A 17,282-nucleotide genomic window follows, 5' to 3' on the forward strand; every position below is an offset into this window, starting at 1 on the left:
GGAGGAAATTCCCAGTTTTAAACTTAAGATCCCCCTTGTACCACCTCAGTTGTAACTGAACTAATGGGAATTGTGGTGTGTTCAAATACGCCTTTGTGCATTCTCTCTGGGTGGGATCCATTCAGTAGTGAAAAGCAGCTCTTTGACATATTGGTAATGTAGATCCTATTTTTTTCCTGTTTAAAGGAGTTTAGTCTTTGTAAAGAAGTTGCCTCGCATTTGCTTTTCAAAAAGAAAATAGTGTTGCTTTTTTATTTTAGAATTATGTTTCTGGTTTTATGAATAGCAGTGCATTATTCTTAAAAAATGTGAAGTAGTGGAACTATGAAATATTATATTGCAATGTTACAGGTGTGAGATTTTACTTAAACCTTTTTGTTCTAGCTCCATGGAAAGTTTGGTTTTTTGCTTTTGTTGTTGCTTTGTTTGTTTTGCTTTTTAAACTCCTTGCTTTCCACTTTCATAGCAAAGTAGTGGGAGTGTTTCAGTCAGTGCTTGTGCTTCAAGAAAGAAATAAAACATACTTTACATTTTCTGGATTCATTGCGGGTAGTTCTTTGACCTACTTGAAGCTCATTTTTCCTCCACCAGCACTTTTTTCTTGTATTATCAGGAATAATAATAATAATAATAATACTTTCTGCTTATATCAATGTGCTTTTTGATCATATTTGTATGTTTGGAAAACAGACTGATTGAACTTGGTTTGACTTCTGTGTGTATCTGCCAAAGTAACCTGATACTCTTGTAGAGCTTTGGGTCTATTACACACCCAAATAGCTTTTTGTAGTTCTTGAGGTGAGCAAGTGTAGAGCTGAAGTCTTCCTATCCCTCTCCTTTCTAAATTTAGAAAAAGTTAAACTCTGAGTGTCACAGTTTGAAAATAATCAAAAATAAGGCTAGTTCAGTATGTCCAATTTTATGAGCTTATTTTGATGTTCCCAATTTGAGAGAGAAGGTTGGTTTTGGTTCTGTTTGTTTTTCCTTTAGTGAAAACATAATTTAATTGCATGTGTAGACAGTGTTATGGAACACATTGTTGGAGGTGCTACATTAATTGTTTGGCAGTAACTTGCAGAGTAAATATGAAGCTCTTAATTGTGAGGCAGAGATGAGGTATTTGCTCACCATTGTCTTCTAGGTCCAGATGGAGCAGCATTGAGGACTGGTACAAATATTTTAACTCCAAATTACAGAAACTCCCACCTTTTACCAGATTTTGTAGGGTCCTTTGAGATCTGCTGGCTGAATGTAGGAACTTGTGGTGTCACAGCTGTGTTAACAGTGTTGAGTAATGAGAGAAATTGCTTGTCAGCTTTTCTGCTGCAGTTGCTTCTAACCCTGCCCTGACAGTCTTCCTGTAAGAGCAGCACCCCCTCTCAGCCCAGGTGGAGAGCTGTGGCCGAGCTGAGGCTGGCAGCAGCAGCCTTTGGGTTAGACATCTCCTGGGTAACTCAGATGGGACTTAGGGAATGGGGGATTCTTGTGTGGAAGAGGCTGGGAGTTGTTCTTCAAGGGAAATGTGGTTTACTGTAAACTGAAAGTGGGGAGCATCCTCCTGTTTTATATGATTACAGTAATTCTAATGAACTGTTCTGTTAAGTATAAAAAGACAGAGATCAAAACATAGATGGGAGCTTAGGGTGAAGATTTTGGGGAAGTTTGTTTCTTTTTTCTGTAATTAGAGTAAGTGCCATAAAATGAAACCCAGCAATGAGCAGCCTTCTTTGTAATGCAGAGCTGTGCAACCAAGTGATTGAAAACTCCAGGTTGCATATATGACTAGGATACAAATTGGTAGCTTTATAACCCAGAGAGGTCTTAGCCATCAGAATTGCAGAAAACTTTCCTATGCCACGGATAGCCACTAACATTTCCAAGCAGCCCTTCCTCAAAGCACGATGTTATTTGGATCATGATGAGGCTGTCTAGCATAAAACTGTAGACAGCTTGCACAGTGGTACTTTGTAGACTTAAATTACAGTAACCACACCCTTGATTTGCCTTTTTTCCTGATGTAAAAAGGGCTATTTTTTGAAAAGTCATACAGTTGAAAGTGGTAATTTAGATAGAAGAGCTGTTTCAGCAAGTCTTTGGGGCAGGCTAAATATTGGACTGACCTTTGCAGAGTTCACTGGTCTGTTGGAATCTGAAAATTTACATGAAGAAATATATTTGTGGCTCCAGTGAGAGAGGATTGTGTGTAACAGATCTTGATTTGACCTCCTCTCTTCTGTCTCCTTCCAGTCCTCCTTTTGATTATTTGTGGAAGGTGAAAACAGTTTTCTGGGTGAGGAAAGTCTTCCTGTATGGTTAGTTCTTGTGGCTTCTTGCTTTGTCAGATGTCTCAGATATGTATTTATGTGCATTGTCATAGTTATATATTTACATCTTGTTCCGATATTTGCTGATTTTAATTCTCCCACAAAAACATTGTATTCATACTTTGGTTTGGCAGTTTTTGTTGTACTACAGTGAAACTTGAATCTCCCCTGTGCAGTAAACTGGAGTCTTTTATAAAGTGATAAACTATGAAGACAGTTAAAGACAATACAGTTTCTTTAGTTCAGCAAACAGCTTTTATATATTTTTCTCATTCTCAATTACTTTTTTACCAAACTGATAGTTTGGCCCTTGCAAATGTGATATGGCTGCTTGTTGTACCTCAGTGAATACCCCATTTGTTATTGATGCTGGGGTTTATTGACAGTGTTGTCAGTGGATGGCCTGTGCCTCCAGGTGTTGTACTGTGGTGGGGCTGTGCTGTTGGAGCAAAGGTGTCTGCAGTTTACTAGTGAAAAACAAATCTGTAAGGACTGAAATTGCACAGTTGTGGTGATCATTGTATAGATGTTCTTTTCACATTTTCAAAAAGTTGTGATACAATTTCCAAATCTTGCTCCTGCAGAGGATTCCTTGGCTGGTGGTAACATGTATTTGGCAATAAAAGCATGTCCTGCTTTTCATGACTGCTTGGGGTTTTTTTATCTTTGAGAAAGAAAGAAAGCAAAAGGAAGGAGGGAAAGGTTCCCTGATCATTTTAATTTGTCTGGTTTAGAGCAAAACTCCCAACCCAACCTAAATCACCCAACCAACGTTCCTCAATAACATAAGGAACCTCTAAATTTTTTTGTGTGTGTTTGTATTTAGGTAAGAGATGAAAATTATCTATCCAGGCTCCCATTCAGTGTAAAATAAAAAAAACAATGTTTTCTGTGACAGCAATGTCAAAGGCAATCAGCGTGGTTTTTTAGATGTTTATTTTGGTTCAAGCTGTTTCATACTCAGGTGTGTGTGTCCTGTACAATTTATTTGAAGATGTAGTGGTTAATTTTTCTCCCATTAACCACTGATTGTAAATTTTGCTCACAAATATCCTGTTTACTGTGGTTACACCAGAGTGGTGGCGACATTGGGAACTGAAAATATATTTGAGGTACACAGACAGTATCCTGTGTTGATTTGGAATAATCTCCTTTGAATGAGTAAAGTATTGTGCTTCATGCAGGGACTGGAAGTTGTGCTCCCATTCCTGCGAGGAAACGAGTGCTCCAAGCTGGACATGAAATCTGGAAATCTTCCAGTAGCTGTAATTCCTAAACACTGTGAAACATGACATTCTTTGTTCTGTTGGCAAACAGTGGGGTGAACCAAAGGAGTAGCTCAGAAAATGTTTTTAACAGAAAATAATTTTTTTCCCAAGACTGTGTCTCCCGATGCTTTACTGGATACTTCAATTTCCTCTCAAAGTGAGCTCAGAGGAGTGTTTGCTCTTAGCAATTTAGTTGGGAGCTTAGAGTTTGGTTTTGTGGGGAGAATTTTAAGAAAGGAGCTTTCTGGAAAGGGTAGAAGAGGGAATTGGGATTTTAAATTGTATGTGTAGAAATATATATATATATATATATATATATATGTGGTATTTAATAGTGTGAAATCTTTTTTTGAGACCTCTGCCTGCTAAACAGCAGAATTGTTCTCTGGTTACAGTTTGAAATGTCTGCCTGAGCCCTAACAGAGTCTGTGTAGGCAAGTCTGGTTTTAGTGGGACATTTCATACTACTCTTTTATCTTTTTTCTTTTCTTTGTTTTGTTTCACTTTAGACTTGTTTTAAGTTTATTTTCTGACATAACCCATGTTTCCATAAATTACTCATACTTAGCAGACCTTATCTGCATGTGACAATGAGATGAAATTGTAAACTTACTTTAGACAACAAGTTATTCCTTTAACGTAAGTGAAGCCGTAGCAATTTGCTTGCTTTTCCTATGAATCACACTAAAGACTGGCGTAGTGTTGAGATATGTTTACAGCTGTGGGTACCATGACTTCACACTTAAAATTATACCTTTAACTGTTACACTCAGATTTAACTTTGGTTTGGCAGCAAGCCTAATGGAGGCCCTTAAGTATGTATATGTCTTATACACGTAAGGCAGTTGAAAGAGGCTTTTTAGTCATACCCTTGACCTGGAGTCCAGTAAAGGAAGAAAGTACTATTGGTTTTACCTATGGAGTGAGTCCACCCCAGCCAAAATGAGTATTTGTGCAATTAACTGTAATTGATCTTCATGTCCATGGCAGTGCTGCTCTTTCATGTGCCCTGAGACTGTGCTCTGGAGTCCTTGAGTTTGATTTGTGCATCTTAATAAATAATTCTACAGTGGTGCTCACAAATGCCAGGTACTGTAGCATCCGAAATGAATTGATCTTAGCAATAAATTGCCCTGATCACTGAGTTACCTCACACTCTTTTTAAAGAATAAAATAGTAGAATGTTTTAAAAGCTTACAAAGCAGGTTGATTCAGGAAAATGTTTTCTTCATGAGTGGCACATTCTTGCATGATCCAAAAAAACCACAGGCGTGGGGTCAGTGCAGCAGTGTGAAGGTGAATGATGTTTTCTGCATGGAGTTGACAGTTCCAAAAACCTGGGGTGGGGCAGGGGAAGTGCAGAAATACTCTTCAACTTGCCTTGAGTTTGCCAACTACTATTTCTTGACTTTCTGTTTTTCTATTGCTAAAACAATCACTGATGGAATAAACACACTAAAAAAGCTTTGAACTACATGAAACCCTTGGAGAGAGGGAAGTGGAAACTTTCTCCTCCTTGATTTTGACATTGAACACCAGATTTCTGGCAGAAGTTGATTGTTCAGATTTGGTTTGGTGGGGTTTTTCTGTTTTGTTGGGATTTTTTCTGTTTCCCTTTGAAAGAGTTGATTATCAGCTGAGACAGGACCCTCAAACTGAATATGTGCACTCAGCAAGTTCTGAAAATGAGTGATGAGTAATAGGGCAGGGAGGGAGATGCTCCATTTCACCCTTCCAGTGCTGGTACCTACCTACAAGGAATTTTCTTTCTAAGAGAATTGGAATGCATGTTTTGTTGGGCATGGACTGTTTTCACTTAACTTGTGAGGAGACAGTGGACGTTTGATTATAAGGGTGGTATTTGAAATGCAGATGAAGAGTACCATATTGATTGGGTAAACAGTCATGGCTTTTAATGTGGGCTGAAGAGTATTTAAAGTTTTGTGTGGTCACTTCTCAAGCAGCCACATCTTTCAGAAACTGAAATATGCAAGTGGATTAATGTATGGATTTATTTTACTCCAGATGTGGCTTACATGACAAGCTCCCCATGAGTTTTGAAGGACATTTTGTGTGGGAGAAAAATGGTGGACTATAATTGTAGTCAAAACTTTTATTACATGTCAATAAAGTCCTCTAATTTCACTTGTTAGTATTTTAAACAACAGATGAGGTAAACATCTGTCATGGCTAATTTTCTTTCCATAGAGTAGGATCAGTGAATTAAATGATCTCCTTACATTCCCAGTGTGAATTTGTCATTCTGTGATGTCTGCAAGTTGTAGATTTAGTCCCATCAAACACAGCAAAAGCTCTTCTATTTTAGTACATCCTTACTCTAGCCTATCTAGTATGCTCACCATCCTTTTATAGTCTTGTTTTATAGATCTTGTGAACTCTTGGATGTTTTGATTACTGATAAAGAAAAATACGTGATGAAATGCAATCTTTCTTCATGTGAGCTTTAGTGAATATAGTTCATCTGCTGCACTTTCCAAGTTGATGTGATCTATTTGTTGGTCTGTTGTTTGCATTCTTGTATAGGTACAGTAAATATGCAGGGAAAGTTTGTCTTGCTGCTGTTACAGCAGCTTTTGTATGAGAATGATTCATGTCCAAGGCCTTTAGTATGCATTGCTATGGAAACTTCAGGGCACAGGCTTCTCATTCCCCCCTTGGCAGAATCCTTCACAATAATTTCTCGTGTACCTGGAAGTCAGGGGAGTGATATTTCCTACTGAAACATCGATGGGCTCAATTTTTATGATCATATGTTTAGTAGGCTTCTTGTGCAAACAGAAAGAGGTATTTACTCCAACTACATAAAACTTCCCTGATGTCTTGAGCAATAATTTTGGGATACTTAAGCCAGTGCTACCACTGAAGAGTATTTCCTCTTTGATTTTATGTCCAGAGATGCGCCAGATCAGGAGTCTGAATCACTTGAGAAACTTTCCCATTCATTCTCCAATGTAGTACTATTATTGTTGTTGTGGCAACTTCCCTTAGCTGGTTACCATCTTCCCTAGCTGGGAATGAAGTGGGTCTCTGTTCCCTTGGGAATACAGAAGTTATTCATTTTTTCCCAGAAGAGGGGAGAGTGCTGCTTGGAACGCCAGCTGTAAGTGGTGTGGTGCATTTTGCATGGTTACTGTTTGGAAATGGTGGTGTGTCACAACGGCTGGGCATCCCTGGAATTGTTCTGTAGGTAAAGGTCCATGGGGCAGTCTGTGCCAGGCTGGAGAGCTCGCTGCTTGGATTGTTGTCTGGACAATGCTTTCACTGTGTGGCTGTGGGGCGGACACACAGAATATGTTATGGAACAGAGCTTGCTGTGTCTTTGTCTTGGCATGCCTTAGCAGGCTCTGGGTTGTGCGCACTTGCCCATGAAGCTGCCAGAAATAGATGCCTAATGCAGAGAATTTATGAAAATTGATCTCAGCCATGTAAAGATGCAGCTTCAGAGCAAGATCTCAAGTTGTAAAGGAAGTGATTGGGAAGTCACCTCTCAGTAACTGGCTGGAAAAAGGGTCTTAAAGCACCCTTAAATAAGGTAGGGAAATTAGATGTTAAAAAGATGTGAGGTTTTATTACAATGAGATTCACTTCTGGGTTGTAAAATTATTCTTCAAGTTTGCTTGTGGGTTACTAGTGTTGGAAACTTTGGATGGAATCTGGACATGCCCGAGCTGCTCGTTTGATTCAGCCTGTCACACTCCGTATGTTTTGCCTTGTTCTTTTTCCAGCTGCCTCAGGAAGAAGGAAAGCATGACTGTACCTCCCTGGCCCTGTTTGCTGGAATATCAGTGAATATTTATTTCCCCTGACCATAATCATTGTAGCAACACTGAGCTTTTAGGTTGTCCTGCTACACTATCTCTCTGTGGGGAGAAGTCAGGAAACATCACTGGTCTGTGATGAGTTCTGATTACACTGTTGCACTTCTCTTGTGCAGGGTGGGAGGACTTTAAATCTCATTTCTGCCTTGTGCAGAATCAGCAGGTTGCTGTCCTGAGCACCACTGCAGCCTGTCAGCATGGCTGCCATTAGTAGGGGTTTGAATTTCTTCTGTGTCTTTCATCATACCAGAGGGCCCTCAGTTTTTATTACAAAACTTAGTGGATTATGCACAGGGCTGGTCCGTGATCCATGTATCATCTGTATTTTATCTGTTTTATTAATATTTTTAACATTTACAGCCTTGTTTTGACTAGTATTTAGTAATTATGACAAAATGGCATTTTAATTATCACAGCCTCCAGTGTTGTCACTGAATGAGGAATTATACAGAAAATTAGGAATTATATAGAAAACATTGTTTACCTCAAAAGTATTTCCCAATTTGTGAAGATAAAATTTTATGAACATAAGTTAATTATGTTCATTAAATAAAATTCAGTGCATAACCATGGACATGTTTAATCCCAGTTGAAATTCCATTCATTTGTTTTTCTCATAAATGTGGAGTTTCTGAATATTCTTTTCTTCCACTATTTATTTGCAAATCCAAACAGACTACAAAGCTTCCCTTTCCCTTTGCACAAGGCTGGATGAGGGTATGCTCCACTCTATAATCAGAGTTAGAAACAGGACATAAACCCATTGTGATTGTCCTCAGGCTGTTTCCTTTGGTGTGAGCTTAGCTGTAACCATGGCATGGAAATAATATGCTGTGAACTATATTGTGTATAACCTGAGCATTTATATGTAACACTGGTTGTAAATGCTGAGTTATTATGTTGTGTGTATTTGCAATTCACTATATTGATCTTCATGGATGGTTTTTAGACCTCTATTCCACAGCCTGGTAACTAAATTGTCACACATACCCCAAAAATTAACTATATAAAGATTGTCTTTATGCCAATGTTATGAGCAAATAAGATACCTGTTTTTCACTTCTGATATGGTGATATATTGAAGTTATTCATGATAATTAAGCAAAGTAGTTTCTAATTTCTTAAAAGCTTATTGCACAAGTATATGATTTCATCTAAAAGAGGCAGTCTGTTCATCACTGATGTTTAATATTGAATTTCTGTAGTAGAAAATTCACATTTGCATTTATATATTAAAAGAAAGTATTTTAAATTGTGTGTCTAGTGGTTTGGTAATTATCTCTAAATTGCTTTTGAATTGGGGATGGGATGAGTGTTTCTTTAACTGTCTCCTATCTTCGGTTTTTATTTGCTCAGTGATACTTAATTTGGAACAATCATATAATTCAATTATCTCTGTTCCATATCCATAGCCTTGCTGAAATTAGGCTTTTTGGTTGGTTTCAGAAAAACTCAGTTATGTCTTTTGTAGGATAAGACTAATGCAATTAACACTATTATCCTTGTTCTTTTCCATTACTTTAGCACAAGTTATGGAAAACCTGTTGGGAGTCGTAGAGTGACTCCCAGAGCCTCTCCTTGCCTGCTGTGTCCCTGCCAGCACAGTGGCCTCTGCTGTATTAATGTTCATATTTCCATGCTTTAAGCACAGTGTGTTACATTAGGAAATCAGTCGAGAGAAAGCTGGGATTTAGAGCCTCCTGCTGAAATGTCCATCAGTAATCCCATACGAAGTGATCTGCAGGATGGAATAGGGAAGTGGTTGTGTGTGGTTTAATAAATGCATATTGCAGCTTGTTGTGAAGTTTGGGCTTTGGTTTTTGGGGTTGTTTGTTTGGGTTTTCCCCCAGCTAAGTGAGCCTTAACTGCCATATTGCCACTTCGAAGACATAAGAAGTGTTATGGAAAACAGGTTACTGTTATTGACATTCAGGCTTACAGTAGCTGCAGTTGAAGCAATTTTAATGCGTTTGAGGGGGAAAAAAAAAAACACCTGCATCTGGTGAGTTCGGAATAAATTACCACAAGGCTTTTGAGTTGTCCTTTGGTGGTTGTACAGGTTTTTCATGCTGCAGCCTTGAATATAAGAAGTTAATTCACAAGCTACATGTCTTATGTTCTAGGTGAGACAAGAACTCAGAGCTGCCACAAAGATTTGTCATCAGATTTCTATTTGTATTAGAATAAGAAAAAGAATTAGCAAATGGCACTGGAGAAATGGACACTCATAATGACAAACCTATCTTCTTTTTCCTAATTCCAGGGCATATTCCCTTGTGGATTCCAGTCAAGTGTCTACTTTCCTGATTTCTATTCTCCTCATAGTCTACGGCAGTTTCAGGTAAGATTTTTTTAAAGATTCTGCAGAGTTTTTATTTTTCAAGTAAAAATATTGCATGTGACTGAGTACAGCTTATGCCTTATTGTTTCATTGTATCTTTGTCAGACATAGCCAACATAAAAAAAAATTATTTTCTTCTGAAAAGGTAATGGAAAAAGAAGAAATAATAGCGAGCTGGGGTTTCTGAAAGATGTAATTGTATGTCATGGTACAAGCACATATAAGATAACTTAAAAGTCAGTCCTTGAGGACAGCTCTATAAAATCATATTTTAGAGGTAATTTAAAAGGATTGTTGAGAGAGATAGGTGTAATGTTCTCGATAGCAGAATTTTCTGTACATTATCCAGTGTTGGTTGATTGAGCATATACTCCTGTGATTTCAAACCAGTCCTGGGTCCCACTGCTGTTCACTCGAGTATCAGTAACAGCTTAATAGAGAAGTGGGAAACACTGTCAGTGTTGAATTCCAGCAAAGCATCTGAGAACTGCTGCAAGAGGAGTTTGATTCTTCAAAAACCAAATTTTCCTCATTTTAGGAGACTTGAGTATAGTTTAGAGAAAACACAATTATCCCTTTAGACTTGCATGCTGTAAAATAGTTTGTTTTACTGAAGTGGCACCTAAGGAATGAGGCTCATACTGACATATTAAAAAAATATAATCACAATATGAAAGTATTATTTTTTTAAACTTAAATACAGCATGTTTTTCTTTCTACTTGTTGAAGAACATTGCGTCATTTCACAAATCTGTGAAAAAGACTTCATATAAAAGGCCTTATATTCACTACGGAGTCTCTGCTCTGTAGTCAATATGCTATGAGTGTTCCTGAAATAGATGATAGCTGTGCTCATACATATGATGTAAGTTGCAGCTGTTTTAAGATAAGAGGTTTTATATCACCATCATGAGTTAATAAAGTCATATAATGAAAGAGCCAATTTTTTTGCAAGAGCTGTCCTTGTTAGCAAGCGTTAGGTAACAGCACTGCTGGTGGAATTAAAATAGAAGGCTTTTGGAAAACAAAATGTAGAGATGATCAGAATAAAAAAGTAATAAAAGCTTGTATTTATTTATTTTCTTCAAGTTTTGAGTCAGATTAGCTTATAGTTGAGGGACTATAAAATTTTTAACTATTTGAATTTATGCAGTTGTGTAAAAAGGAACTGTGCGTCTGGCTGCAAGAAGCCATGGCATTTATTAAAATCAAAATATGAAAGCATAGTGCAATATAAAACAGCAGGAGTGTGTGAACTTAAATTGCTTGTCTTTCTTGGAGCTCCTTGCCCTTAAAAATTTTCCCCTGCTGTTTGCCATCCTGTTCTTATTGGTACCTACACATGCTCTTAGCATTTTGTCCTATACTTTACATTTAAAACCATGCACCTAGCAAGGGCTGTGAACTCCAGAGCAATCTGACTCACTGGATGAAGTAGTGGAATGGTGATGAGGAAATGTCCTGTTTTAGTCTTTTTCCTTTGCATGTATCCTGAAGATCCCATGTTGTGAGTTACAGACCAAAATAGTCCCAGAGTTGTAAAATTACTTTCCTAATTAATTTCCTATATGTGGTTTCTTTAGCAGATGTCTGAGCTGAAACCCACAGTTATGTTGGGGACTTAGACAAACTCTGATTCTGTTTGATCAGCGAGCAAGATCAAAAGCATTTTTTTAATAGAAAATTGTACAGTGGTGTTAACAAAGGGGTCTGAAATACATTTAAGTCTTTTTAGAAAGTCAGGTGTGGTAATAAGTTACAAAATCATATTCACCTGGAAATTCTTAAAGTAGCAAATGAAAACTGGCGAAGTGGATGAATTTTCTTAGAAAAGTGATGTGCTGGAAGGATGAAAGTTATGGCTTAGGGTGCTCATTCTCATCTGTCAGCAGTGTGTGTTCATCTGGATTTGAGTGCTCGTCTCCTGCAGAGCTGTCGTAGGATAAAAAGAAAATAGCATTCCTTAGTTAACCTTTGTGTTGCAGAAAGTGGGTTTGGTTTCTGATTTTCAGCTGAAAAGAAGCAGGTGGAGTTACTGTGGTATTCCTGGCAAGTGGCTGAAACAGAAGTGCAGTAATAGGATCAGAAAGAATTGGGTGGGTGAGTCATTGGGATAAGATTCACGTGTGTGGTGGATCTAATCTAAGGCAGGAGGCTTCGGGGGAACAAAGAAAAGCCTTGGTCCACTGTCCTTATTAATAGAAGCAGAATTTGTCCAAAACAAATGAAAAAAATCCCAAAACCTCTGTATACTCAGAAGAGCATCTAACAAATCATGGATAAAGCCCAGACCCAGAACAGAGTGCGGTGATGGAGTTGAGTTCCCCTTCTCTTACTGTGCATGAATGAGCATTTCCTGCCTACATTTGTGCCGGGTCAGGAGTTTTAGCTTCCAGCCCTTCTGAACATCTCTCTCATGTACATTCTGATTGCCCTTAGTCCTTGAACTTGACATACTTTTATTATTGGCTGCCAAAGGGGCAAGTCTAATCCTTTAAACCGTTCCAAGCTGTAAACTGGAGCATGCAAGTAGATGTGTTAGTTGTGGATTCTTAAAGAGGTGAGCTCAGCTTGAACCAGGTTGTCTCTGAGGGCAAGAGAGCCACCTATTCTTGTCCAAACGCCTCTCTGAGACTTAAATGTTGGGGTTACTTTGCATGTAACAGCTAAATCTTCTTCTATCCTATCACCTCCCCAGACATGGTCTCTCAGCTTATGTAAAGCCAGATTTAACCCAGAACCTACCTGTTCACATACCTGCTTTTGAACCAAACCAAGAAGTGTGGGATGATACTGGGGCCTTTTGTCTGTAGGGTTTGCGTATCCAGAGTGTGGGTGTAAATAGAAAGTAGCTCACATGCCGAACTCAAGAGTGTTCATATGAACATGGTGTGCTGAGGGTTGGATTTCCAGCTTGGCATTCCCATGCTCCCAGGGCTCTCAGATGGGTGACTGTCCTCACTGGTAGAGCAAGAAGGAACTTCTCAATAAATTGCATCTGCAGGTGCCTCTATAGACAGATCCTTGCATTCCGATTTCCTTCATTGTTTGATAAGAACACCTCCTGTGGGGTTTCCCTGAGGCATTTCTGCAGTGGAAGTGATCCATAGTTGAATCTGAACTTTGCTGATAGTGACGTGCCAGCAGCTTACTCATTCCTTTGGCCTCAGCGTAACCCTCCGAGTGGCTCCCTGCGGGAGGCTGACTCGCTTGCTTTGAAACACCATGCTAGAAATCCAACCAGCTGGAGCTCTGAGGACCCACAGAAGAAACAATGGAGCAGTTCAGTGCCCCATGCTGCTTTGGAAGCCCAGGAGAAACTTGAACAAAACAGTGAATGTTTCCCAGCTTGCCATTTCTCTACAGTCCAGTAGTTTCGAGTTTATCTTGTTTTACAGTATGACTTTTAACTTTCTTCCAGGGTGTTTTAGTGATCACTTCTCAATTTTTTTATTATGTTAGTGATAATTTGTAGCAGAGGGAAGAGCCAAATCATGAAATAGCTGGAGATTATTCAGAGGTTGGCTTGGAAGAGCAGCTGTGTTGTTAAGTGAAAGTAATTTCCTAATTTATGCTTACTTTTGAGGCAGGGATATTTATAGGTAACAATAATTGCTGACAGTATTGCAATGAAAGGAGAGGGGCTGAGGTTGTTTATCAGCAGTAGATCTAATAGGTTTTATTTCCAGTTTTCTCTGCTGATAGCAATCCCTTAAGTTATGAGTTGCCTGATGCCACTGGGAGAATGATGGTGTGAGGTTCTTGCTAAACTGTGCTAATTCCAAGGGGAACAAAACACTGCACTGAGAAAAGAACTATCTTGTTTGCCTGAATCTTGGACCAAATCCTGGCGGGCTGTCAGCCTCCTCCCAGATTTTTATAGCTTGAGAGGAAAATTATGAAGCTACAATGCAAAACAGGGAAAAAGGGAGTGTGAGTGAAGGATGGAGGCATTCCAAACAAAGGGCAGAGCAAAAAGATCTTTAGAAGAGCAAGCTAAGAGCAACAGATTAATTTGTTAAATTTTAGTGTTGTCCCCTGCCTCTGTGTATTTTCAATAACTCTTTAGTTGATGATCCATGATCTGTGTACAAGAACTGTGTGTCTGAGGTGGAAGCTTTCTCATGTTTTGCCTGAGACGAAAAGCTGCTTTAATCTCCTAACGCTGTTGGGGAGCACTTGCTTAATAGAAGCAAAGGAAACAAACCAGTTCTATGCTGGAAGAGTCTTTTCCTTGTTTTTGTTTTTGTTTCCTTGTTTTATGGAGTGAAACTCATAAACCTCTCTGTCTTTAATACACCACACATGTCTTGACCCTGTAGACCTGATTGTGCCTGATTTTGGTTTCTGGGACTGCAGCACAGACTCGCTCACTTGTGCATTGCAGTAGGTGATCAATAACACTGCAATGAAACAACTGTAATACCTCTAGAATTGTTTAGAAAACCGTGGTGTATTTATTATTGCTCTGATAAATTAATAGAATTTGTTTACTTCGTGTAGCACAGTTAAGCTAAACTTGAAAAGAAGTTTAATGCCTGTTGACCTGGAAGTTTTATTGGAATACTTGGATGCTGCTGTAAATTTAAGACAGGAGCTGTACAGTGGGAGATGCACAATGCTTTTGGTGGTTCTCTATAGCTCATTTGAATAAATCAATATGCAGCTAAATCATGGACACCATGCATGCATCAGAATGAGAAACTGTCATGGTAAACTTGATTGATGATATTTTTGTTAAAAAGCACCTTGAATTTAACAATAGACCTTAAAACAGACCTTAAGTGAAATTCCCCCTTTTCAGAAAGTTAGGCCAAATGTGTTAGAATATAATTTAGAAGTTGCATCGAAATGAAGCACTGTGGCAAAAGGGATAGAATACTGTGGTAAATTGGAACTTTTTAAAGTGTGTATATCAAAATGAAAATTTGAATCAATAACAGCTGAGCTGGGTACTCAGGGGAGTGTTGTCAGCTCTAGTGGATTAATTAAAGTGTATCAATTTGTACTATTTATTCAGTGCTTCCTCTAGGTATCTGTTCTGTGTGCATGTAAAATACATATCTGGTTATTTTCTAGGCTTTGCTAAATTTTTTTTAGTGAAGTAAGACTTTACATTAAGCAGACACTTGAAAGCTAGTTTGGGTCATTCATAACAACATTTCGAGGAAGGAAATAATATTGTCTTAAAAATGAAACCTGATAGTCAAATTTGAATGAAAAGGAAACAAAATGAGAACTTGAAAAGAGTTCAAATTCACAAGAGAATTGAAATGTTTATTGTGGTTCCATCGTGTTCTACACTTCCTGGAAATTAGGTAGCAACAAACAGGAGCACAGATATTTAACATTCCCCACAGCAGACACTGTGGTGACTGGTCTCACTATCAGAATCCGAGATGTGGGGCATCATCTGGAACTAAGCACTTTAGTTATTTTAATTTTCCCACTGTGTATGATGTTTCTAATAATCAGCATTACAGGGCTTTTTCAGGGGGAGGGTGCTGTGGCAGAGTGAGAATGAAACTGCAGCTGATGAGCCTAAACAGGAGTTTGGAACTCATCTGTCACATTTGCTTTGTTCCCTGCAGGTCTCTGAACATGGACTTTGAGAATCAAGACAAAGAGAAAGACAACAGCAGTGCCGCTGGGTCTTTTAATGGCAACAGCACCAATAACAGTAAGGGTCAGCTTTACCCCTTACCTTCCTTGCTTCACTTCACCTGTGCATGTGTTTGAGCTGCTGCATTGCAGGTTCACCTGATCCCAGGTTGTGTCTGGGCACTCCCCACCTCGCTGTGCTCTGGCACTGCTGTCCATGTCTGGTTCATGCCCGTGGAAGCTGAATTTAAAACATCAACATAACATTTCCATAATGCATAAAAATTGCATGTGACACCATTTGTCAGGTTTTACTGGAAATGGAAACAGCTTCACTTTTAAAAAAGCCACCCCACAATTAAGAGAAGTGAATGTAATTCCTTTTTGTCTGGAGCTCATTGCTATTGCACATTGGCCAGGCTGTAAGCAGGGAGAGATCCTGGAGTGTGCTGAGAAGTCCCTAAGGAGGGTTCTGCCTTATCAGTAGAGAAATTGAAGTAGTGAGTTCACATGGCTCTGGGCAACTCATTTATAATGGACAACAAAATATGTGTCTGCACACTGTCTATTCAGAGTGAGATTAACATGTCAGCCCCTGCATGGTGACTGTCCCTTCTGTAATCTCTAAATAGATTCCAGGCAGCATGGCCATCTGACATGCACAGTTTTACAGGTAAAAATGTGGAAGTGAACAGTTAGAGTGGAACACACTGTGCACAGTGTATGGTAAATTCATACCTGAATTTAACTTAGAGCAATTTATATTGCCATATTTTGAGAACAGGCTCTAGAATGAAATAGCTTGGCAGAGTATAGAAGGCCAGGAATGAGGTAAATGAAAAGCCCTGAGCATGAAAGCCTGAATACTAAGCTTGTTTTGTTGAAAGCCAGAAATACAGCTTTAAAATTATAAATTAAATAACATATGTTGTGTGTGTTTCCTGCTGGTTTTGTCTTTTCTAATGCAGACTCTTGGAATTTAAATAGTTGTCAGAGAACTGCTTCTGTTGGCAGCACAGAGTAAAGAGGTTGCTGTGCTTGGTGATTCAGCAATGAACAGTTGAGGCTTTTGGTATCTGGGAAGCAAGAGAAGACAGTCTGGGGCTGGGGAATAAGCACATTAAGGGGATTAGCTGTCAAAATGATCAGAAATGAAATGAAGAACTCTGACATTTGATGCTGCAGGCACTAATTCCCAGATGCCAAGGTGGTGTGTAGAGTGTCATTTCTGGGGTTTTGTTTTGTTGGGTTTTTCCCTTGGGAAGTTGAAGGGCATGTAAATAAATGTGCTTTCTCAGAGCAACAGGAACCAGATCTAAGTCATAGATTAGAACTTTTGTGTCTTCACACTGTCATCACTGGACTATCTACATTGCACTTTACCTTATTGTACCAGACGTCAGCAATGTAGAAATCCCAAGTGACTGAGTTCTGCTTTTTATTTTAAAATTTTATTGTGCTACTTATGTCTAAGAATAATTGATCATGACATGAACTAGTAAGGGACATTACCATGTGCAAGAGTCATGATTTCCATGCTTATTGTTCAGCTTTTCTTTTATGAAAATGGTTGAATATTTATGACAAATACTAAGTTGTAGTGAGTGTATTTCATGTGTGTTTGAGGTTTTTAAACATAATCAGATACATTGGTAACTGAGTTGTACAGGTAACCTGTTATTCATATGACTTGCCCCTCTTGGCAGGAGAAAATAAAATAAGACACATTCTTACAGAGAAGCACAGACATGCAATCTGTGTGTATATTCACTTGTCTGGGTATGTCTCACATCCTAAAGGCTTATCATTGTTTAATTATTTTGGGATAACACAGTCGATATCAAGCTGGTTTTATATCTCTTCTAGGTGTGAGTCTTCTATTATTTTCCATTGGTCCCCTATCAAGTGA

General features: G+C 38.7%; 1 protein-coding gene across 3 annotated transcripts in view; it reads left to right on the forward strand.

Moving 5' to 3' along the window:
- The window catches only part of SPPL3 (signal peptide peptidase like 3), a 65,755-nt gene that overhangs the window by 32,555 nt on the left and 15,918 nt on the right, over positions 1-17,282 (forward strand). For 2 of the 3 annotated variants that reach the window (XM_085076059.1, XM_085076061.1), the window contains exons 2-3: positions 9,695-9,772; positions 15,364-15,458. In XM_085076059.1, the coding sequence (XP_084932185.1) occupies positions 9,695-9,772; positions 15,364-15,458 (173 nt within the window). The remainder of the gene's footprint in view (positions 1-9,694; positions 9,773-15,363; positions 15,459-17,282) is intronic. The other variant, XM_085076060.1, reaches the window with a different exon arrangement.

Source organism: Lichenostomus cassidix, chromosome 15 (genome assembly GCF_008360975.1).
Source record: "Lichenostomus cassidix isolate B80296 chromosome 15, HeHo_3.0, whole genome shotgun sequence".
Lineage (NCBI taxonomy): Eukaryota > Metazoa > Chordata > Aves > Passeriformes > Meliphagidae > Lichenostomus > Lichenostomus cassidix.